Source organism: Macaca mulatta, chromosome 8, assembly GCF_049350105.2.
Source record: "Macaca mulatta isolate MMU2019108-1 chromosome 8, T2T-MMU8v2.0, whole genome shotgun sequence".
Classification (NCBI taxonomy): Eukaryota; Metazoa; Chordata; class Mammalia; order Primates; family Cercopithecidae; genus Macaca; species Macaca mulatta.
The window spans coordinates 130410649-130435930 of record NC_133413.1 but is presented as its reverse complement, the minus strand read 5'-3'; the positions used below and the strand labels follow the sequence as shown (position 1 = coordinate 130435930).

General features: G+C 43.1%; 1 protein-coding gene across 2 annotated transcripts in view; it reads right to left on the bottom strand.

The window, feature by feature from the left end:
• Positions 1–3102: 3102 nt before the first annotated feature.
• DEPTOR (DEP domain containing MTOR interacting protein) overlaps positions 3103–25282 on the bottom strand; it is a 182996-nt gene continuing 160816 nt past the window's right edge. The window contains exon 9 of one of the 2 annotated variants that reach the window (XM_001097652.5): positions 3103–4473. In XM_001097652.5, the coding sequence (XP_001097652.2) occupies positions 4345–4473 (129 nt within the window). In that variant the 3' untranslated portion in view covers positions 3103–4344. Of the gene's footprint in view, positions 4474–11805; positions 12864–25282 lie in introns of those variants that run through there. The other variant, XM_077943972.1, reaches the window with a different exon arrangement.

The following is a 25282-nucleotide window of genomic DNA, read 5'->3' as shown; positions in this document are numbered from 1 at the left end:
GGCAGATCATTTGAGGTCAGGAGTTAGAGACCAGCCTGGCCAACCTGGTGAAACCCCGTCTCTACTAAAAATACAAAATGGGGCATGGTGGCACATGCCTGTAGTCCCACTACTCAGGAGGCTCAAATAGAATTGCTTGAACTTGGGAAGTAGAAGTTGTCTTGAGCAAAGATTGCGCCACTGCACTCCAGCTTGGGCAACAGAGCAAGGCTCCATCTCAAAAAATAAAAAAGACAAAGCTGTGCTCTATGTGGCCCTGTGTAGCACAATCATTTTGGGATTCTCTGACTTGGAAGTTCTTATTAGGCAATAAGCTTTATTCACAACTTAATTGTACAATTCTACCCAAAAGTTGGCCAGTAATTTGGTAGAATTTTACAAGTACGAGTAATTTGGTAGAATTTTGGGTAGAATTTTATAATTCTGCCCAAAGGGTGGCCAGTAATTTGCATCTGGATAGCTAAAAAGTTTTCGATAGGGCTTTATTCAACAAATAGTGGGTACCTACGCTTAGTGTGTACCTACTCTTAGGACTTTATTCAACAAATAGTGAGTACCTACTCTTTGTGGATTGGAAATGACTACAAATTCTTTGAAGCTCCTTCCATCAAAAGGTGGGCTTTATTTCCCTTGATTCTGGACTAGCTTTCAAGTCAAGAGAAGACCTTGTACTTTCTGTTCTCACCGTCTTCAATCTCAGATCTCAGCCTGGGCTGGCCATGGGGAAAGGCCATGGGGAGTAGAACTAAGGAATCTCAGCTGACAGCCCCAGCCAACTTTGAGACACAAACATGAGGCCAGTCAAGGTCAATCAGCCTCCAACCAATCTGCTCACTAACCACAAAGGTGTGTGGAGTCCCAACTGGCACCCATGGAGCAGTGGTGGATCACACCGGCAGAGCTCTGCCCAGATTGCCAGCCCACAGGATTATAAGCAAATAAATGGTGTTGCTAAAGGCCATTATTGGAGGTGGGTTTGTTTTTTTTTTTTTTTTAAGTCATGATTTGAGATGTGTTTTTGTTGTTATTTTTTTATTTTTATTTATTTATTTTTTTGAGACAGAGTCTCACTCTGTTGCCCAGTCTGGAGTGAAGTGGCACAATCTTGGCGCACTGCAACCTTCACCTCCTGGTTCAAGCAATTCTCCCACCTCAGCCTCCCAAGTAGCTGGGATTACAGGCGTGCACCACCACGCCCAGCTTATTTTTTGTATTTTTAGTAGAAATGGGGATTCACCATGTTGGCCAGGCTGGTCTCGAAATCCTGACCTCAAGTGATCCACCCACTTCGGCCTCCCAAAGTGCTGGGATTACAGGCATGAGCCACTGTGCCCAGCTGGGTTTTTATTTTTTATTTACTTATTTATTTTTTTGAGTTAGACTCTCACTCTATTGCCCAAGCTGGAGTGCAATGGCACTATCTTGGCTCACTGCAGCCTCCGCCTGGTGAGGTCAAGTGATTCTCCCACCTCGGCCTCCTGAGTAGCTGGGATTACAGGTGCATGCCACAACACCCAGCTAATTTTTCTACTTTTTAATAGAGACATGGTTTCACCATGTCGACCAGGCTGGTCTTGACCTCCTGGCCTCAAATGATCCACCTGCCTCAGCCTCCCAAAGTGCTGGATTACAGGCATGAGCCACTGCGCCCCACCCTTGAGGTGGGTTTTTAGACAACAGTGGAGAGCTGACACACTACTCTGTGGCAGGAATTGTGCTAGGTGAAGAAAATACCCTGGATACTAAGACACAGCCCCTGTTCTGCAGATGTTTAGAGTCTACTTAGGCAAACAGACATGTAACAGGGGAATTTCAAAGTAAATGTCATCAGTGCTCTAATGGGGCACAGGGAGGACTTAAGGATCCATGTAAATTTAGAGAAGAGGCATCAATCCTAGAACTGGGGAGCCGGTGAAGGCTTCTCAGAGGAGACAATTTCTAAAGGGAATTTACATGAAGAAAGAATTTTCCAGGAAACAGTAAGACAGAACATTCTTCTGTCCACGAAGAAGAAAGTATGTGTGCAAAGGCTGGAGGGGGTGAGACAGGGTCCCCAGGGAAGTAAGGGTAGTCATTTTAATTGCTATGTAAAGATGTCAGGGGTGGGCTGGAGGAGTAGCTAAGGGAAAGCTCCCATGACCTTTGGCTTTTGAACCTAGGGTGAAGGGAACCAAAGAAGGAAATCCTCTCTCCCTTCTTTCCTTCCTTCCTCACGGCCAAGAGGAGATTTGTGTGCAATAGATACAGAGAGATGCTTCTCTGGTGCTTAGGGTTGGGTAAAGGGAAGTTCTATTATGCCAGGGTCCAAGATAATGGGTAAAGCAGGCAAGAAGAAGACACCATTTCTCAAAAGGAGATACCATTTCTCGAAAGGTGTTCCTTCTTCTTTTGTCACTTAATGAATACCTGAGCACAGAAAGCATTTAAGACTCATCTTTTAAAGATGCTATAAAAAACTTTTTAAGCCAGTGGTAAAGTTTCCCACTTTATTAGTTTTGTGGCCTTGGGCATATGACTAACCACTTTACAAGTCAGTTTCCTCATTTGTAAAATGGAGATAATGACCTTATTGACTTCATAGGTCAATAAGGACAAATGGCGTAAAGTCTTAGCACAGAGCCTGGCTCAGAATAAACCCTCAATATAAGGTCCTTAAATGAGGAAAAGTTGAGGGGAGTAACACGGGATTTAGCGTTAAACTGTGTTTACAGTCAGTCTATTTCACTTAGTAGTTCCTGCAGCCGTGTGAATTTACAGACCATTTTAAAACTTGCTCAGACTTACCTTCCACATCTGAAAAATGTGGATGCTAATATCTACCTTGCAAGGTTGTAATGAGAGTTAAAGGATATCATATATATTAAATGCACAGTCTGCCATACCATACAAACGCACACCCACACAGAGGTGACAGTATTTCTCAAATGTATATCAACAGTATTACTGTTAAGACATTCTCTGTCACTCCAAAATCCTATTCTTGACTAAAGCTACAAATCAGAAAAGTTGGATTACCAGAAATATATATATATAACATATTTAGCATGGTAGGTCCATTCCACCAGTACGTATACATTATGATAACATAATGAAAAAAATGACTGTGGTACAATTCTCATATTTTATTTTGTTAATGCATGATAAAAAATTAACCTCATAATTCAGATCCATTATTTGGAATGAAGAATTTACTATTCCCTGACTCCCTAATTTGGCACTTTGAGGAATTTCCTCTGCACACCAAGCCCCAAAATGCACTATTTTCTAGACCAAAAATGAAAACATGCATATATACAAGTGAGCTGAAAAGTTACAACACAAGATGATCATTTTGGTGAAAAATAATCCCCCCAAATAAGCAGCATGTCATGTCCTTAGAATATGTTACCCTAGAAAGCTAGTAAAAATTCAGGCTAAGGAGGCAACTTAGAGTTCAAGTTTTATCACGTATCAGCAAAGTTTTAGACTTCCTTTAAACACAGACACCTTCAAAGTGAAATCTTGCCAGAAGGGTTGATTTTTAATAATGTGTATATACAAACTTCTCTATTTTAACATTCAACATATTCAGGATTAATTCTAGAAAGATGCTATAGCTGATTTATAAAACAAAATGATTTAGGATCAGAAAGAAAATAGGGGCACACAATTTTATGTAGTCTCTCTCTAACTACCCCCACCCATAGCATCACAAAGTTTTTTTTGTTTGTTTCTTTTTTTTTTTGCTAATGCCACAATTGAAACCTGTATTAACTTAAAAGTTGACACTAAAGGCAGGAATTAAGAAGTCATCTTTTATGGCTTTTAAGCACTTGAATGCTTTAGAATCCCCTTGAAAATGCTAGTGAGCAGGTCTTATTCCTTTAAATGTTGCTTTGATTTGAATCTTGGTGAAATCTAGACTCCCTATTAAATAGTTGCATGCTAATTTTGGAGAAAGTACAATTTAAAACCTTTAACAACTACTCTATTGACTCTGAGGAAGGGGACTTTAGATGTGGCTGTTTGTGCTAGAGAAGCATTTCAACACACTAAGATACAAAACAATGCAAACTAAGATAAAAAACAATGAATGAGAACTACAAATAGAAATCTAGTAAGGCAGTTCTATCATGTAGGAAAACGGTTTCCCAAATGTTTTCTACACTGACATTTTTTAAAAAAGATATGATACCCGGTTCTTCCACATTCAGTGTATAAAACTCAACTTTAGACATGTATGTGCGGAGAAGATTCGTATGTCCAAAACCATCCATTTGCATGGAAATCTTGCCATTGCATTGCTTTGTGTCATTCTGGCTTCGATCACCCACAGGCCGCTGGAGGGCTGGGAGGCCCAGGAGCTCAGCACTCTAACTCCTCCATGACTTCCATGACAATCGTCCGTGGGCCCGTCAGAATCAGATTGCTCACGGTCCGGTAGTCTACGTGCAGGACGTTAAGCCCATTGACAGAGACGACAAACTGACAGACCTAAAGGAAAGATGCAAAGAAAGAGCATCTACTGTAGCACCTGGTTTTGCACAAAGCTTTAATAAAGACGGTGTGTAGTCCTAGCAGGTAACTTCATTCTTAAAATATCCAAATGTATCCAGCTGACGACTCCAAAATTCAATAACTTCCAAGGAGCTACACATTTTCTGGAAGGCAGCATTATAATAATAATAATAATAATAAATCATCTTAGTGTTTTACAAAATTGGGCTTAAATCCTAACTCAGAAACATACTAGCTTTAGCTAGGTATTTAAATTTCTGAGCTTTATTTCCCTCAACCCTAAAATAGGAATTAATAATAATAATGAGTAATACCTACCTTGTAAGACTGTTGTAAGAATTAATGACATATATAGAGTTTCTACTTGCAGTAATTCACAGGCACACTTGCTCCCAATTATTAATTATTGGTGTTGAGACTCAACCAAAGAATGTAAAAAATACCAAAACACCTTGGGAACCATCATTTCCTTTTATTGTTTTCTATGTGGGGAATATCAATATAAACTTAAACATGGTATTAAGTTCAAAAATATCTATACTTTTTACTTAGATACAACAAAATTGGAGAGTACTGGAGAGAGGATTGGAAAGCACTGTCACTGTGGAAAAGATGGGGTACTTAGAATCAAAGATACAGATTTCAGTTATAGGTCCTTTTGGTGGAATACCTTAATCAAGTAATTTCTCCTCTTCTATGTCTCAATGATATAAATGCCTCATTTGTAAAACAGGTAAAAACGCCTATTCTCACAGGCTCAGACTGTGAGATGCATTTGAAACCTCTTTGCAAACACCAAGCACTACACCGATGCTGAGTTCTATTAATTTCTTTCCTTTTAAAAAATACCCACTTCCTTCATGGTCAAGGGCAAAACAAAATGAAAAGTGGGCAGTAGTACAGAGACTGCTTATTTACTCAATAAACACTTGCTGTTGCTGTCATAAACTTAGATACTTTCCATTCCCCAACCTACATGACGAGGGTGTTTTCTCCACATAAGATCACACTATTACTGTTTCTCTTTCTTTTTTTTTTTTTTTTTTTGAGACGGAGTCTCGCTCTGTCGCCCAGGCTGGAGTGCAGTGGCGCGATCTCGGCTCACTGCAAGCTCCGCCTCCCGGGTTCACGCCATTCTCCTGCCTCAGCCTCCCGAGTAGCTGGGACTACAGGCGCCCACAACCGCGCCCGGCTAATTTTTTGTATTTTTAGTAGAGACGGGGTTTCACCGTGGTCTCGATCTCCTGACCTTGTGATCCGCCCGCCTCGGCCTCCCAAAGTGCTGGGATTACAGGCGTGAGCCACCGCGCCCGGCTGTTTCTCTTTCTTGGTTCCACAAATTTGTCTTCACGGATTCAGGGCACATCTTTTTTTTTTTTTTTTTTTTTTTTGAGACAGAGTCTCGCTCTGTCACCCAGGCTGGAGTGCAGTGGCGCGATCTTGGCTCACTGCAACCTCCACCTCCTCGGATCAAGCAATTCTCCTGCCTCAGTCTCCCGAGTAGCTGGGATTACAGGTGCCCGCCACCATGCCTGGTTACTTTTTGTATTTTCAGTAGAGACGGGTTTCACCAACGGGTTTCAACGTGTTGGCCAGGATGGTCTCGATCTCTTGACCTCAAGTGATCCTCCCGCCTCTTCCTCCCAAAGTGCTGGGATTACAGGCTTGAGCCACCACGCCCGGCCTCAGGGCACATCTTATACAAAATCAGCAGTTTTCAACCGTGGTGGAGGTCACAGTCATAATCAAGGTCACGCTAGCAGGTCACAATCTATCCTGAACTAGGCTACAGTAATTTGCAGGACAATTTAGCAGTAATTTGATGTAGGCATCAGCCTGGGGTTTGTTTTTTTCCCTGCTGCAGCAGACTCATGAGCCAAAGAATGAGAAGAATTTCACCTCCTTCCCAATCCAGAGCTTTAGACTCTAGACTTGGGCCTTTCAAATCCCTTGTCTTTTCCATAGATACAGGGATTTCCTTCTCCAAAAAGATGAAGGGCCTTTTTGCACTGCCAAATAAGAGGGCAGGAGTTGCCAGGTGAGTGTCCCCTCCAGCTGACCCTTTGAAGACTCCCTGAGATTAGTCATGTCTCCGCATCTCTCAGGGATCACATTCAGCATTTACTCTTTTTTTTTTTTGAGATGGAGTCTCACTCTGTTGCCCAGGCTGGAATGCTGTGGCACGATCTCCTCCATCTCCCAGGCTCAACCGTCCTCCCACCTCAGCCTCCCGAGTAGCTGGGATTACAGGTGTGTGCCACCACGCCCAGCTAATTTTTTGTATTTTTGGTAGAGATGGGGTTTTGCCATGTTGGCCAGGCTGGTCTTGAACTCTTGACCTCTGGTGATCCTCCCACCTTGGCCTCCCAAAGTGCTGGGATTATAGATGTCAGTCACCGCACCTGGACTCAGCATTTAGTCTTAACCACAATTTTGTGTCCTCTGTCGCACATTGTGTTTGTTTTAATTGACCAGCATTTAAAATTTAGAAAATCTGCCAGGTGCAGTAGCTCATGCCTGTAATCCCAGCACTTTGGGAGGGCGAGGCAGGTGGATCACCTGAGGTGGATCAGCCTGGTCAACATGGTGAAACCCCACCTCTACTAAAAATACAAAAAAATTAGCTGGGCATGGTGGCGGGTGCCTGTAATCCCAGCTACTTGGAAGGCTGAGGCAGGAGAATTGCTTGAACCCGGGAAGTGGAGGTTGTAGTGAGCCGAGATCACACCATTGCACTCCAGCCTGGGCAACAACAGTGAAACTTCATTTCAAAAATTAAAATAAAATTTAGAAAATCTTTGCATAAAAATATATAATATATAGTTATATATATGTTTTTGACATATATATGTTAAAAAACATATATAAAAACATATATATATGTTTTAAAAAATTTTAAAAGACAGATGAAAGGAGAAATATAATTCAGTATATCCGTACAGTGGAATATTATTCAGCCATAAAGTGGAATATACAACATGCTACAACATGGGTGAGCCCTGAAAACATTATGCTAAGTAAAAGATGCCAATCAGAATAGACCATAGAGTGTAAGAGCCCATTTATATGAAATGTCCAGAATAGGCAAATCCACAGAGACAGCAAATGGATTTTTGATTTCTTAGGGTTGGGAGCAGGGGTGGTGGGGTGAGACATGGAAGTGGTTGGTAATGGGTACAGGGTTTCTTTTAGGGGTGATAAAAATGCTTTAAAATTGCTGTAATAGTGACATAACTCTGTGAATATATTAAAAACTACTGAATTCTACAGTTTACATGGAAAAATTGCATGGTATGTGAACTATACCTCCATAAAGCTCTTAGTTAAATTATGAAACAAAACAAAACAATAAACATTGAAGGGAAGAGGGCCCTGATGCTAACAGTGGGTAGATCCTTGTAGACAGAAGGGAGAGGCTGGTTTGCTTAAAGATGGGGTCCTGTGTACCTCTTGACTGAGGAGCTCTTAGAGGCCTCAAAAGCTAGGATCGTCAAGGCTGTATGTGTGGGAGGATGAGTACCAGGTAACCTCTGCGCAGGACCTTTACCCAGGTGTTTAGGGGTAGGAAAAGGGCAGTCAGCAGGGCTGTTTGGCCAAGGGCCAGGGGCACCAGTCACTAATACTGGTCAGGGTTCATTTCACTGGACTGCCTATAAGCCCTGGGATGGGGGCTGGGGTGGGGTGTGGTGCACATGATCTCAAGTGGGAAGGACACAGGCAAGGGACACCAAAATGATCTGACATTGAACTTGAACTTGTCATGAAGCTTGGTGATGGTCACTTCAACTGAATTTAATTTTAGAAAAACAGGCCGGGCACGTGCAGTGGCTCACGTTTGCAATCCTAGCACTTTGGGAGGCCAAGGCAGGAGGATCACTCAAGCTCAGGAGTTCGAGACCAGCCTAGGCAACATGGTGAAACTCTGTTTCTACAAAAAATAAAAATAAAAAATCAGCCAGGTGTGGTGGCACCCGCCAGTAGTCCCAGCTACTTGGGGGACTGAGGCAAGAGTATCGCTTGAACCCAGAAGGTTGAAGCTGCAGTGAACCAAGATCATGCCACTGCATTCCAGCCTGAGTGACAAAGTGAGATCCTGCCTAAAAAAAAATTTTAAAAATTAGAAAAACAGAAAAAGGTCATTTCTTGTTTTTGTTGTGTAAGTGCATGCACACACACATTTCTCAAATGCCAAAGTTTGTGACGAATGCAGTCTTTCATAAAGTAAGGTGCTTCAAGGCTACCCTAGGCATAAAGACAGCCTCACTCCCTTGCATTCCCACATGCTGTCCAGAGCAGTCCGTCAAGAGTGGCATCAGAGCAAGCGCACCATGAACTGCTCATTTCCCACAAACCTTCTTATTTGTGCTGCCACCTGAGCACATCTCTAGGCGTATAGATTATCAGGTGAAGACCCTCTGTCACAGGTGTTCTGGAGAAAAAGCCCACAACATCTTATACCAACTAATGTGTGGAGAACTTAAAGATTTATTAGGTAGGTGCAAAAGCAATTGCAAGTTACGTTTGCACCAACCTAATAAATACCAGCATCTTTGCCTTCATGAAGCTTACAATTTAGTTTAGGAGGCAGAGTATCACAGGCAGGATCCTTTTCAAAACAGCAGGCAACCTCTCAATCGATTCAGTCATATATTGAAAAATCTATTATTTCTCAAGTGCCAATCCAAGTACTTTACACACTTAATAAAAACTGTCCTAAAAGTCATATGGTGACATCTATTGGTTTTTGGTTATCCAGCTTCATTTCACTACAATTGACTTGATATCCTTTTCAGGTATCACCTTTCCTCTGCTGTGGGTAGTAAGGATAGGAATGTCAACCAACATGCCCTGCCTTCCCCCATTCACAGGGTCACCTGACCCCAAGCTTGGCCAATCAGACTCTGTCTCCTGGACCACGGACTGTGGAGCTAACAAAGGAAAGTTCATTTGCTCTGGTATTTGGGTCCCCAAATCTGCCTTGGTTCCTGTCCTTTATCAAGCTTGGTTCTCCAGGTTAGGCACGGTGGCTCATGACTGTGATCCCAGCACACTGGGAGGCCGAGGGGGTGGATCACCTGAGGTCAGGAGTTCAAGACCAGCCTGACCAACATGGTGAAACCCCGTCTCTACTAAGTACAAAAAAATTAGCTGGGTATGGTGGTGTATGCCTGTAATTCCAGATACTTGGGAGGCTGAGGCAGGAGAATCGCTTGAACCTGGGAGGTGGAGGTTGCAACAAGAGCAAAATCCCACCTCAAAAAAAAAAAAAAAAAAAAAAAAAAGCTTGGTTTTCTGGATCTGCCTGGTTCTCTGGATCTGCCTTTGTTTGTTTTACGTACTGAATATCTTTCTAATCGATTTCTTTTTTTTTCTTTTTTGTTAGGTTAGCTGATTTCTGTCACTGGCAACCCACCATCCCCAATGCAATCTTTCTTTTTAAGACAGAGTCTTGCTCTGTCTCCCAGGTAGGAGTGCAGTGACAGGATTTTGGCTCACTGCAACCTCCTACCCCTGGGTTCAAATGATTCTCATGCCTCAGTCTCCCAAGTAGCTGGGATTACAGGCACACACCACCACACCCGGCTAATTTTTGTGTTTTTAGTAGAGACGGGGTTTCACCATGTTGGCCAGGCTGGTCTTGAACTCCTGACCTCAGGTGACCCACCCACCTCAGCCTCCTAAAGTGCTGGGATTACAGGTGTGAGCTACCATGGCTGGCCCCCAATGCAATCTTTATAAACAAACTAAATGTCAGAGAGGTTAAATTATTTGCTCAAGGTCACATGACTAACTGCTGCATCTGGAATCTGACCTCCATACTCCACAGCTCTCCATGAGTACAAGTTTATAAAGTACAATATGTATATGCAAGTTCTCAGGCATGCACAGAATAGTGGATGACAAACGTTTCTTCTCTTTAACTGTTAATCAGTCCCTAGGTCCACTCAAATATCTTACGGTGTTGATGTTTAGCTTCTTTCAGCTTCTTAAGAAGCTTTTAATTCAATTAAGGTTTTGGGTTGCTTTTTGTGTCACTAAAAAACTCTGAATAATATGTAAACTTAGATACTTATTTCAAACTTTTTCCTTGAATAAGGCAAAAAACAATGCCTTCAAAATATTTATCATGTTAATATTCAAGGTAGTAATTTTAGATTTAGGCTGTTAGGGCCAGTCACGGTGGCTCATGCCTGTAAACCCAGCACTTTGAAAGGCTGAGGCAGGCGGATCATTTGAGGTCAGGGGTTCGAGACCATGGGTGTTGGGTGCACCAAAATCTCACAAATCACCACTAAAGAACTTACTTATGTAACCAAACATCACTTATTCCCCAATTACCTACAGAAAAAAAAAAAGAGTTCTAGACCAGCCTGGCCAACATGGTGAAACCCAGTCTCCACTAAAAATACAAAAACTAGCCAAGCATGGTGTTGGACACCTGTAATCCCAGCTACTCGGGAGGCTGAGGCAGGAGAATCACTTGGAATCTGGGAGGCAGAGTTTGCAGTGAGCCAAGATTGCACCACTGAACTCCAGCCTGAGCAACAGAGTGACCCTCTGCCTCGATAAAATAAAATAAAATAAATTTAAAAAATAAAAATAAAAAATACTCTGGCACAGTGGCTCTCACCTGTAATCTCAGCACTTTGGGAGGCCAAGACAGATGGATCATCTGAGGTCAGGAGTTCGAGACCAGCTTGACCCAACATGGTGAAACCCTGTCTCTACTAAAAATGCAAAAATTAGCCAGGCATGGTGGTGTATGCCTATAATCCCAGCTACTTGGGAGGCTGAGGCAGGAGAATGGCTTGAACCTGGGAGGCAGAAGTTGCAGTGAGCCAAGATAGTGTCATTGCACTACAGCCTGGGCAACAAGAGTGAAACTCGGTTTCAAAAATAAAAAATAAAATAAAAATAGATTTAGGCTGTTAGGAAAGATGTCATCTCTCCCTAAGTGGTCTGAACAACTGCTGTGGTTCCAGCAATTCCCATGTCCTATTAGTAAAAATGTACAAAACGATCTAGAAATGTAGGTATTACTAGGAAAAACATTCAGTTATGATGAATTTTCAATTAACATCTATGGTACACTATGTGTTGAAAATCAACACACATTATGAGTAACCACAGGAAGCACTCAGCCTGAGGGAAATTATTTCTCCTCTGTATTCAAAAGCACACAGGCACAAACACACAGAACGCGTGACTACCTCTGAATGGCGGGGGGCCACCTTAGGAGGCCTTCTACTTGAGGTGGGGTGACTTAGGTGCCACCCACTGGTGGTAACAAGAGTTCAAGTAAGGTTGCAATACTTTTTTTTTCCCCTTATAATTATCTTTATTGGATCTGTTTTCAAAGATGGGATTGCATTTCCCTAGTTCTTGGAAAAGGGATCAATCATGAGCTCACATAACTGCTCTGTAACTCATCTCCCACAAGGAGGTAGTACCTTCACTTTCAAATGAAGGGATAAGGAGCAAATTCTCTAATGAAAAGGAAGAACAAAATTTTCACAAGTAATATGAAGCTTTAGTAAGTAATGTCTCCAAGCAAGTGGGCAGTGGAGGAAAGTTCTAAGAACCGCTGGGCGTGGTGGCTCACGCCTGTAATCCCAACACTTTGGGAGGCCGAGGTGGGTGGATCACCTGAGGTCAGGAGTTCAAGACAGCCTGGCCAACATGGTGAAACCCCATCTCTAGCAAAAATACAAAAATCAGCTGGGCATGGTGGTGCACGCCTGCAATCCCAGCTACTCTGGAGGCTGAGACCCAAGAATGCTTGAACCCAAGAGGCAGAGGTCGTAGTGAGCTGAGATGGTGCCACTGCACCCCAGCCTGGGCAACAGAGTGAGACCTTGTTTGAATAATTAAAACAAAAAGTTATAAGAACCAAAGTTAGCCTTGTAAGAGTTAACAGGAAGCAGGAGGCAGGACTCAGCACATTTCAGGGTGTGATCAGGTTGGGATAAATACCTAGGCTGAACTCCAGCCTTCCTCCTGATAGTAAGCCAAACTCACTAAATAATCTTGCCTCCAATTCCTCTCCCTGCGCCAGTCCTGGCAGATGTACGATAATCCTCTGGATGGATTGAGTGCCCATGGGATTGTTCAATTGCACATTTGTTCTTATAGGCTGGCGTCCCATCACAATGATTCGATTGTTTCATCCACAGTGGGAGTGAGTTTGGGGAGAAACCCTACACCTATGATTACATAATTGTCTTCTCACTGCCATGGAAGTCTGTATTCACCAAGAAATTTGCATCCCAGAAATTGTTGCATTCATGTCAATGCCTTCTTGTTTTTTTCTTTCTGATCTTGAAGGAGAACGAAGGATTGAAGGGGAAGGCTGCTTCTGACTATCCCTGAAAATAACATAAAACATTTAACAATACAGAGAAAGAGTCAGACAGAAAAGAATGATAAGATACACACAAATAGATGTGGAAAATGACCAGGGCGAGCTGAGATCTGCTTAGTAGAGTAGGAAAGGCTGGCCAATTAAATGATACAGAAAGCAGAATAAGATGTTAAGTAGCAAGCCATGACTAAAACCTTAATCAAGTAGAGCACTCATCTGTGTTCTAGAGATCATCCTGATCCAGCTCCCATAAAAAGTGGAATTCTTTCCTACACATCCCTACTAGGTATCCAGCCCATCTCTCTGGAATACTTACATTAGGAAATGCACCACTTAATGAGGAAGACTTTTGGAGTCCAGTTGCGCGTTAGAAGTTCTAGCTATGCGTTCGGTTAATATTATTTGAGCCATTGTCACTGCTCAATTGCTCAAGTGAAAAAGCACACCCAAACACACAAAAAAGCGGCTCTCAAACCGTAGTGTTAATATGAGTCACCTTTGGGATCCCATTCTAAGTATGAATTCTCAGACCTCACCCAAGACCTACCAAATCAGACCCTCTGGAGGTATGTCCCAAGATTTGCAATTTCATTGAGCATATCAGGTGATTTGTGTACAGAACTACATTGAGAAACAGTGCCGATAATTATCTGCTAGGATTTTTTCTACCAAAAGTTAGTTTAAATGCTCATCCCATACCTGTTAGTATTGTAAGAGAGCCTTCTTTGACCATGAGCATCAACTGCCTCATGCAAGAAGAAGGCTGATGTTTTAGTTATTAAAATTATTGCTTGCCTAAAGGTTGGGCATGGTGGCTCTTGCCTGTAATCCCAGCACTTTGGGAGGCCGAGGCGGGCGGATCACTTGGGGTCAGGAGTTCAAGACCAGCCTGGCCAACATGGGGAAACACCATCTCTACTAAAAATACAAAAATTAGCCAGGTGTGGTGGTGCGTGCCTGTAGTCCCAGCTACTTGGGAGGATGAGGCACGAGAATTGCTTGAACCTGAGAGGCAGAGACTGCAGTGAGGCGAGATTGTACCATTGCACTCCAGCCTGGGCAACAGAGCGAGACTCTGTCTCAAAAAACAAAAAACAAACAAACAAAAAACAATAAAATTATTGATGGAAGTCTGTTTCATTTTTAGAGCCAAATTTTGCTATTTTTTAAACTTCAACACTAATAATAAAAATGATGGACAAAAAATGACTAAGTTTAGAACCATTATCGGAGATAATAATCAGACCTCCTGAGAATAAGAAGTCAGGCTTTTTGGCAGCCAAAACATCAAAAAGATAAAGACTGAGAGTGAAGCAGAGCAACAAAAATCATGAGTAGATTAAGAAATATTTGAAAGCTGTTGAAATTTAGATTTTTGAAAGAAAAGTTATTATTCTGATTGTTCCTATTTCTTTAAACTTTACTCCAAATCATACATCTGATTTTCATAACCTGATATCAGATTGTGAAAGCAATGTCATACACATTGAGATAAAGCACTATCTTCTTATAATTTGTTATGTCTCCTCTCTGTCCTACACCTGAGGAAGCCTAGCCATTGGGTCCATCTGTGTCTTTGTCTATTTGGGCTGCTACAACACACATCAAATACCATAAACTGAGTGGCTTATAAACCATAAATAGTTACTTCTCCCTTTTCTGGATCTTGGTTAAGTCCAAGATCAAGGTGCTGGCAGGTGTCTGGTGAGGGCTGCCTCTTTATAGATGGCACCTTCTATGTCCTCACATGGTAGAAGGGGCAAGGAATCTCTTTCCAGCCACTTTCATAAGGGCACTAATTCCACTCATGAGGGCTCTGACCCAGCAACCTCATCCTTTCCCAAAGTCCCTGCCTTCTAATACCTGATCACTTTGAGAGTTAGGATTTTAGCGTATGAATTTGGAGGGGATATAAACATTCAGACCATAGTAGTTCATATCCCCAGATGACGTCTTAGGTCACAACTTGCCAGGCAGCATGGGCAATGCTATAATAGCTAATAAGAACATCTAACCATTTTCCAAAACTTTTTACATGTGTAATTTCATTAAAAATTCCCAACGCAGGTCCTACTATTTTTATTTCCATCTCACAATTGAGGGGGTAGATTCAGAAAGTAAAGTAATTGGCCCAAGTTCACAGAGTTAGTAAGTGGTGAAACCAGGATCTGACTCGAAACTTGTACACTTAAGACCTACGCTACTCTGCCCCCTGAGCAATGGATAATCAGCTTCCCCCAAATTGGCACAGATACCACGTAGATGAGCATCCTAGCCTGGTGTCTAAGCACCTCTTTTCTTTTCTCCTCTTCTTATTTATTTATTTGTTTATTTGTTTCTCTCTTTTTTTTGAGATAGGGTCTTACTTTGTCACACAGGTTGGAGTGCAGTGGTGCGATCTCAGCTCTCTGAAACCTCTGCCTCCCAGGTTCAAGCTATATCCTCCTACCTCAGGCTCCTGAGTAGCCGGGACCACAGGCGTGTGCCATCACGCCAAGCTAAGTTTGGTAGAGACAGGGTTTTGGCATGTTGCCCAGGCTGCTCTTGAACTCCTGAGCTCAGGTGATCCACCTCCCTTGGCCTCCGAAAGTGCTGGGATTACAGGTGTGAGCCATTGTGCCAGCCTATAGCGAATTTCTTTTTTTTCCTTTTTTTTTTTTTTTTTTTTTTTTTGAGACAGAGTATTGTTCTGTCACCCAGGCTGGAGTGCAGTGGCACAATCTCAGCTCACTGCAACCTCCACCTCCTGGGTTCAAGCAATTCTCACTCCTCAGCCTCCCTAGTAGCTGGGACTACAGGTGTGCACCACCACATTTGGCTAATTTTTTTGTATTTTAGTAGAGACATGGGTTTCACCATGTTGCCCAGGCTGGTCTCGAACTCCTGGCCTCAAGTGATCCACTCACCTCGGCCTTTCAAAGTGCTAGGATTATAGATGTGAGCCACTGGGCCCAGCCAAATTTCTTAAGAACATTGCATTTGACTTTTCCTTCCATCATGCCTGAAAATGGAATAATGCTCACTCGATAATCCGCATTATCACCACCATTGCCAACACCATTGTCATCATCTTGATAGATGGAAGAAAATGATGGGGAATGTGACAGGGGCATTTTCACTCTTTTAACAATAACCTGGACTAATCTCTACACCTGGGCCATATCTGGCAGGGGCATATAGGGTGTTCTCTTCAGCCAGAGTTCAAATAACAAATAATCATGTTTCTTACAACCTGGAGGAGAAGGAGAAAGTTCCCTCTCCCTGTTGGCAGCCCCGTTCTTCTGCTAGAGTGACACTAGGACGTAATAATAAGGTGAAGATTAGTGTCTCCTGGATGAAGAGTTTAAAGATTCCAAGAGGAAGGATAACACATGAATATAAAGTGTATAATTACCCATGGTAACAATGCTTCAGCCAGCAAGCTCCCCCCACACACCATTCATCACAGTGACTGATGGCATCCCCTAATCTCTGCCTTTAACTGACATTATCCATTCCACTCACATTCCTTCTTTGTTGTTATTGCAATCTTTGCTTCATAATAGAAACAGGACAGCGGAGGATTAAATAATTTACCATCTGTCTTCTGTAGGTGGGTGAGAAATTCGGTATGAGGTAATCAACACACCATGAATGTTACTATGTTCAATGGGGGCACCCTTCATAGCAAAAATGAATTCCTTAAGAAGTTTACCTTTGGCTGGGTGCGGTGGCTCACGCCTGTAATCCCAGCACTTTGGGAGGCCGAGACGGGCAGATCACAAGGTCAGGAGTTTGAGACCAGCAAGGCCAATATGGCGAAACTCCGTCTCTTCTAAAAATACAAAAATTAGCCAGGCATGGTGGCATGTGCTTGTAGTCCCAGCTACTTAGGAGGCTGAGGCAGAAGAATCGCTCGAACCCGGGAGGCGGAGGTTCCAGTGAGCCCAGATTGCGCCACTGCACTCCAGCCTGGGTGACAGAGTGAGACTCCGTCTCAAAAAAAAAAAAAAGGTTTATCTTCAGGAATACTCTCATTCTCTTCCTTCTTCTCTCCTCAGTGATGGTTCCCCCAAGGCTAAAGTTAAGTATAGGGTAATGAAGAAAACACTGGATCAGGAGACTGGAGATAAGCTCTGGTCTCAGCCCTGGATTTCATGAGCTAAGCTGCTGTGAACATGCAACTTCACTTCGCAAAGCGTTCGTTCTCCATCTGATAAATTGGGCAGAAAAAAATTATACTTACTAGGAACTTTAAAGTATATTTCAGTTCATGGCCGGGTACAGTGGCTCACACCTGTAATCCCAGCACTTTGGAAAGCTGAGGCGGGTAGATCACTTGAGACCAGAAGTTTGAGACCAGCCTGGCCAACATGGTGAAGCCCCATTTCTACTAAAAATAAAAAAGTTAGCCAGGCATGGTGGTGCATGCCTGTAATCCCAGCTATTAGCCAGCTACTCAGGAGGCTAAGATACAAGACTCACTTAAATCAGTGAGGCGGAGGCTGCAGTGAGCTAATATCACACCGCTGCACTCCAGCCTAGGCAACACAGTGAGGCCTTGTCTCAAAAAAAAAAAAAAGTGTATTTCAGTTCTTAAATTTTAGGTGAAAAAAATAACTTCTACTTGTTAGCAATTGAAAAACTCATTTACTATTAACAACAACCAACAGCTTTGGTTTACTGTTTATAAGAACTAGACCAGGCATTTGTTTATATTAAATTTGCAAAGAAAACACTCTTTTTGGATATGTAAACTGAGGTTCAGAACAGTACAAATGAAAGAATGTAAGATGAGAGTCTCTCTCATGCCCACACACAGACAAAAAAGCTAAAAGATATATCATAAAGCTATATTATTTCCGGACAGTGTAGTATTGGTATAGACAGATAGACGAATGTAACAGAATTGAAAATCCAGAAACTAAACCCCATACACAGACACTTGACTTATGATAAAGGCAGCTGCAGAAAAGAGAACTTTTATAATGATAAAAGGTCCAATCCATGAGAAGGATATGAAAATTAAAAACATACACGCACCCAACAAAAAAGCCCTAAATTACATGAAACAAAACTCACAGAATCTAAGAGATAAACAAGTATTTTGACATAATAGTTTGGTCCCACTTTCAATAAAGCATAGGACAGCTAGGCAGAAGATCACTCTAGATATATAATACGTATACATTATCTATGACCAGTAATTATACTCCTAAATATGTACTCAATACTATAACTCTAGCATACTTAATTTATGTAAAGTTCAAGAGTATACAAATAATCTATGATCTTAGAATTTCTTGGTAGTGTTTACAATAGCAGTTCACTTTGTTTTTTTGTTTGCTTGTTTTTGTTTTTTTTGTTTTTTGAGATGGAGTCTTGCTCTGTTGCCCAGCCTGGAGTGCAGTGGCACAATCTCGGCTCATCGCAACCTCCACCTCCCTGGTTCAAGCGATTCTCCTGCCTCAGCCTCCCAAGTAACTGCGATTACAGGCACCTGCCACTACACCCAGCTAACTTTTGTATTTTTTTTTAGAGATGGGATTTCACCATATTGGCCAGGCTGGTCTCGAACTTCTGACCTCAGGTGATCCGCCCACCTTGGCCTCCCAAAGTGCTGGGATTACGGGCGTGAGCTAGGCCCGGCCTAGCAGTTCACTTTGTAATAACTGGAGATGTGTATAAATAATTTGTACATTTTCTACATAGTTCAATAAAAAATTGCTTTAACTCCCACCTTTACAATTTATTAGTTGTATGACTTTGGGCAAGCTAGAAATTCTCCGAGTTATAATTTACTCACCTGCAAAATGGGGATCAAGTTTATTATGAGGATTAACTCTAATTAAACACTAATCCCAGTGTTTATTACCACTGAATGTTAAATAAATATTGGTTTTCCTCTTCCATCCTTCCTCATGCACAATCCCTGTTCCCCCAAACGGCCAAGAGAACGCAAATTGTTGAAAGGCGGACAAACCATTGCATGGGTCCATACCCAGAAAAGCCTGTTGGGATTCTGTCTTGGAGATGGCAATAGGTGTTAAGAGATGATGTTATTCATTCAAATCAAAAAGGAAAAATTAAAATAAAAACAAAACCAACACAGGTATGAGAGGGAATTTGCTCCAATCTAAGAGAACCTCCCAAGGACAGAGAATCCAGAAGCCACTATAAACAATCAGTGTACTTTTAAAGGAAACAGAGCAGTCAGATTCTGTTAAGGAATCTCTGATATTGACCATAAGGTATCCACATTAACCAAGCTGCTTTAGAACTGAAACAGCTGTACAGTGTAACTAGACTCCTGGATGGTCCTTCACCAAAATATTAGACAGAGATGTAAACCGAGTCAAGATTGGCTTGTATCTAGGAATTCCTCACATCTGTAGAATGTTTCATATTCATGAAAACTTTCACATTCAGCAAGGACACTACTTACGGGTTTTGGATACTGCTGTAGTAAATAAGTTATGTGTTTGCGTCTAGTGCACACAGCCCTGACAGCAGGACACTGTTCTTGGAAGAAAAAAAAAGTAGAAGAAAAGAAAACTTGCAGCTGTATGTTCAGCCCCATAAATCTCTCCGCCAAGTATGCAACTGGCTGCAGAGCGACTGTGTGGGAGGAGGCAGGGATCCAGTTCTTGGACAAACACAGGATTCTCTCCAGAGAACTAGTCTTCCTCTAAGCTTTACGCATTTTAAGCATACTATAGGGCTATGCGGTGCCCCCAAAGAACAGACTGTGCAATTGGCCTTGAAAGAAAGCCAACCATATGTGAGAACGACTACTTTTCACAATAAAACAACAACAATAAGTAGCATTAAAGCATTTTTGTTTCAAATTGAGAAATTCATAGTGCCTGCTGATCCCATACAGAATCTGCCCCCTTTCAGCCCCAATCAATCAAAGCTCTGTTTAAGATCTAGACTCCCTCTTGGTACGCTCTGCTCAGCAGAGTGCGTCAATCACAGGGTGATTGTAGTGTACATAAAAGAGGGGGAGGTATGGGGAACCCTGGTTCAGTCCATACATACTGGATTCCCAAGGTTATGGCAAAAACTTGCCTTCCTGGGAATTCTCTCTAGAGGCATAGATCAGGCTGAACGGAGAATTTGTGACTGACACTGATGGCTCATGTCACCTTCCCATCGGCAGCTCATGACAACTCTAGAAATAATTCCAAGGGCTGCTTGCATTAAGGACAGACAGCATTCTCTCATCTGGTGGTTTCTGAACATTATAAGAAGTATTCAGTTGCACGGTCAGGCGCGGTGGCTCATGCCTGTAATCCCAGCACTTTGGGAGGTCGAGGCGGGCGGATCACCTGAGATTAGGAGCTCGAAACCAGCCTGGCCAACATGGCGAAACCCCATCTCCACTAAAAATAGAAAAATTAGCCGGGCGTGGTGGTGGGGACCTGTAATCTCAGCTACTTGGGAGGCTGAGGCATGAGAATCACTTGAACCTGGGAGACGGAGGTTGCAGTGAACCGAGATTGCGCCACTGCACTCCAGTTGCTGAAAAGAAGGCAACATTTACACGCTATGACCACAAGGTTCTGTGGACTCCCTCCTCTACCACTGAAGGAAAGGTATCTATCACCTAAGAACAAATTCTCGCTCTTACATTCCTATACCTTCATGCAACATTTGCTTTTACTGTGAATATAGGAAGTTCTTTAGAATATCCCAAAATTTTGAATGGGATGGGAAGGAGCGGTTCCAACAGCAAGAGACACATTCTTTTCTTTTTTCTTTCTTTTTTTTTTCTGAGGCAGGGTCTCACTCTCTCTCACAGGCTGGAGTACAGTGGTACCATCTCCGCTCACTGCAACCTCCGCCTCCCAGGTTGAAGCAATCCTCCCACCTCAGCCTCCTGAGTAGCTGGGACTACAAAAGCATGCACCACCATGCCTGGCTAATTTTTTTGTATTTTTTGTAGAGACAGGGTTTTGCCGTATTGCCCAGGCTGGTCTCAAATTCCTGGATTCAAGTGATCTGCCTGCCTCGGCCTCCCAAAGTGCTAGAATTCCAGACATGAGCCACTGCGCCTGGCCAAGAGACACAGTCTTAACACATATATCACTCCCACACAAGCTTATAGCAAAGAGGAAAGAGGTTCCACGAGGACAAACTTCCTCCTTGATCTCAAATTTTTTCCTCCGTTAAGAATCTTTTGCCCAATTATCTATTTGGCTTTAATAAATGTTTATTAATAACTAACACCCAGAAATTATTTTTCTTTTTTCTGGATTATGCCAAAATTGCAAAATTAATATAACAAAGATTTTAAAAGATTAAGTACTAAACAAGATGCAGTATTAAAGTTACTAATCATGGCCGGGCACGGTGACTCATGCCTATAATCCCAGCACTTTGGGAGGCTGAGGCGGGTGGATCACTTGAGGTCAGGAGTTCGAGATCAGTCTGGCCAACACAAAGAAACCCCGTCTCTACTAAAAATACAAAACAATTAGCCAGGCGTGCTGGCCGGCACCTGTAATCCCAGCTACTTGGGAGGCTGAGGCAGGAGAATTGCTTGAACCCGGGAGGTGGAGCTTGCAGTGAGCTGAGATTGCGCCACTGCACTCCAGGCTGGGTGGCAGGGCAAGACTCCATCTCAGAAAAAAAAAAAAAAGAAAAAGAAAAAAAAGAAAAAAAAAGTTACTAATCATGCAACTAATCACATTACAGCTTTGTTTTTATAAATACAGTGCATTTTTTCATATTTATATCTCATTCGTAGGGGGTGATTTAGGATGTGTTAGTGACATTATCTAACTTCTAAGGGTGAGTCAACATATCCCATTCCCCTTATTCTTCCTCCAAGGTGGCGCTGCTCTCATCTCAGATAAGAATACAATGCGTGTGTGTGTGTGTGTGTGTGTGTGTGTGTGTGTGTGTGTGTGTGTACATGCTTTGCAGAGACACACAGTTATACCACCATCTTATTGGTAGTGTTTTGGTGGGAAAAGTAAAAGGATTATAAATAGAACTGAGCATGGAGCAACCTCTTTTTGGGTGTGATGAGATCGGGACTAAGCAAACTTCAACATCCTTTGCTGGATGCCCCCAGGAAAGAGTGCCAAGTAGCTGGTTTCTGCCCCAGAGCCCCTTTGTCTCGCTCTGTCACCCAGGCTGGAGTGCAATGGCGTGACTGGCTCACTGCAGCCTCCACCTCCTGAGTTCAAGCAAGTCTCCTGTTTCAGCCCTGCAAGGAGCTGGGATTACAGGCATGAGTCAGCAGCCCCTTCCTTTGTCTACCAGTACATGGCCATATTCAGGACCAAGCAAGTTGTGGGACAGGGATTGGGGTTGCCAATCAAGCTACTCTGGACTGACAGTTCAAGAAGTCACGCTAAAGGCTTAAGAGAGTGCTCTATACTGACTTGGCTAAAGATTGGGAGTAAATCCTTGCCTGGCAATTAAAAAGTGAATGTGGGCCAGTGAGCCATCTGTGTCTTGTCATCTTTAGGAGCCTAGCACACCAGTCAGAGAAATCTATGGATTTGGAGATTGAGATCCCTCCAAATCTTCATTCCTAGAGAACATCTAACCTCTGGCAGAGTGAATAACATTTTGCCAATATCAGCCTGATGGAAAACTGAGGATCAGAAAAGTCAGGTAATATCACACATTTGAAGGGTGCTGTGATATAATGGAAAGACCAAGGGCTCTGGAGCCAGACAGACCTGGGCTAGCTTGGCTTTTGGCTCTGCCATGTAGTTACACAACAAGAGGCTGTGACTCAAATTCTTTCAGCCTCAACTATAAAATATAGCTCACAGCTAGACACAGTTGCTCACACCTGTAATCTCAGCACTTTGGGAGGCAGAGGTGGGTGGAACACCTGAGGTCAGGAGTTCAAGGCCAGCCTGACCAATATGGTGAAACTGTCTCTACTAAAAATACAAAATTAGCCAGGCGTGGTAGTGCATGCCTGTGATCCCAACTACTTGGAAGGCTGAGGCAGGAGAATTGCATGAACTGGGGAGGCAGAGGTTGCAGTAAATTGAGATTACATCATTGCACTCTAGCCTAGGCAACAAGAGTGAAACTTTGTTTCAAAAAAAAAAGAATTACATATCCAGTAGCATGTATTAGGTATGATACTCACCAGAAGCTCTCTACCCGCCTTATCAGGCCTTCCTCACTTCTCCTTTACTGGATGAATCTCACATTCATTCTCCCCATTCCTGGCTCACACTTGCACCGAGCACATTTTCTGGACCATTTATGAGAAAGAACATGAATTAAATAAGAGGGTGGAGCTTTGTGGTGTCAACTTGGCAGAACCAGTTCTCTGAAGTGAGAGCTACATTTTTCAGATTCCCTTTCCTGCACAGTTCCAGATTCAAGTTGGCCAGAAAAGAATTTTCCATAATACCTGGAAGGTGGAAGTGAAGCAGCCGCCATGACTCATGGCTGTTATGGTTAAATGCAGTGAGAGGTAGAGGCAGAGGTGCTGAAGGATTTCAGCTCGGCTTTGCTCTCTATCGCTCCACATGCAGTTCTGCTCCCCAGCTGATGGCCCTACTGACCAACAGTGGACTCAAGGCCCCCGCCAGCCAACAAGGTCACAGCCTTCATCACTAGCTTCACTTGTGGTCCCACTCTGGAACCTTCAGGAATGAAAGCTAGTGTTGGCTGGGTGTGGTAACTCACACCTGTAATCCCAGCACTTCGGCAGGCAGAGGCAGACAGATCATTTGAGGTCAGGAGTTCGAGACTAGCCTGGCCAATGTGGTGAAACCTCATCTCTACTAAAAATACAAAAAATTAGCTGGGCATGGTGGCAGGCACCTTTTAAGCCCAGCTACTTGGGAGGTTGAGGCAGGAGAATTGCTCGAACACAGGAGGTGGAGGTTACAGTGAGCCAAGATCATGCCATTACACTCCAACCTGGGTGACAGAGCGAGCTCTTGTCTCAAAATAAAAAAGAAAGTTAGTGTCATATAAGAAGTTTTGGGAACTATAAGTAACTGAAGAGCTTGCTGAGGGCTCAGGGAATATGGATAAATATTAGAAAAGGAAGTTATTAATACAGAGGCTAGATGCTGATAGGTTACAACCTGTTCTCTGAAATGAGAGGTAAAGGCGGAAGTGCTATTAGTTTCTAACTTGTTCTCACTCTCCCGCACTCTGTGTCCAGCTCTTCATCCTAACCGCCAGCCCTGCTAACAGGGAGAAGCCTCAGCTCACCACCAGGCCCTTTCTTTTTCCTAGACTGGTAAAAAAGGACTCCTCCCTCAGGCCTGAGACAGAGGATGAAAGAGCCAGATCTCAAGTCACAGCAGTGGGAACTGAAAGGTGTAAAAATGGAAGCTCCCCAGGTTTGAGCAGGGAGGCTAAGGAGGCAACAGAGCTCCCAGTATCAAGGCTGCCTGATTTGAAGAAAAATGTTGGCAATGATGGAAATGGGGGAAAGGATTAACAGGAGAAGGAAGTTTAAGGTAAAGATGATTAGAGACTTAGAGGCATCACTGTGTTGATGAGATGTGCTGGCATTGGTATCTGGGATGGGATGGAATACGGGCAGGAGCTCTGAGGAAGCATGGGGTGCAGTCAGCTTTGGGAGGTGATGGATAAAATGGGAGGGATAGGCATGAAATCCTTACAGCAGGATGGAGCATGTAAGTAAATGCAAATATGCATTTATTATTATTATTGTTATTATTTTGAGATGGAGTCTCACTCTGTCTCCCAGGTTGGAGTGCAGTGGCGCAATCTTGGGTCACTGCAACCTCTGCTTCCTGGATTCAAGCAATTTTCCTGCCTTAGCTTCCCAAGTAGCTGGGATTATAGGTGCATGCCACCACACCTGGCTAATTTTTGAATTTTTAGTAGAGACGGAGTTTCACCATGTTGCCTAGGGTGGCCTTGAACTCCTGACCTCAGGTGACTCACCCGCCTCGGCCTCCCAGAGTGCTGGGATTACAGGCATGAGCCACTATGCGTGGCCTTTAAAAATAATTTTTTGTAGCGATGGGGTCTCACTATGTTGCCCAAGTTGGTCTCAAATTCCTGAGGCTCAAGTAATCCTCCCACCTTGGGCCCCCAAAGCACTGGGATTATGGGCAGGAGTCACTAGTATTTTTTAAATCAACTTTATTTTTTAAGGTAGTTTTAGGTTCATAGCAAAATTGAGAGGAAGCTATAGGACTTCCTATATGCCTCCTGCCCCAAATGGGTACAGCGTCCCCCATTATCAACATCCCCCACCTGAGTGGTACATTTGTTACAACTGATGAACCTGGAGGTTGCAGTAAGCCTAGATCCAGCCACTGCACTCTAGCCTGAGTGACAGAGCCAGATCCTGTCTTGACAACAAAAAAATTGATGAGGCTGGGCATGGCGCTTACACCTGTAATCCCAGCACAAGGTGAGCGCATCACTTGAGGTCAGGAGTTCGAGATCAGCCTGGCCAACATGGTGAAA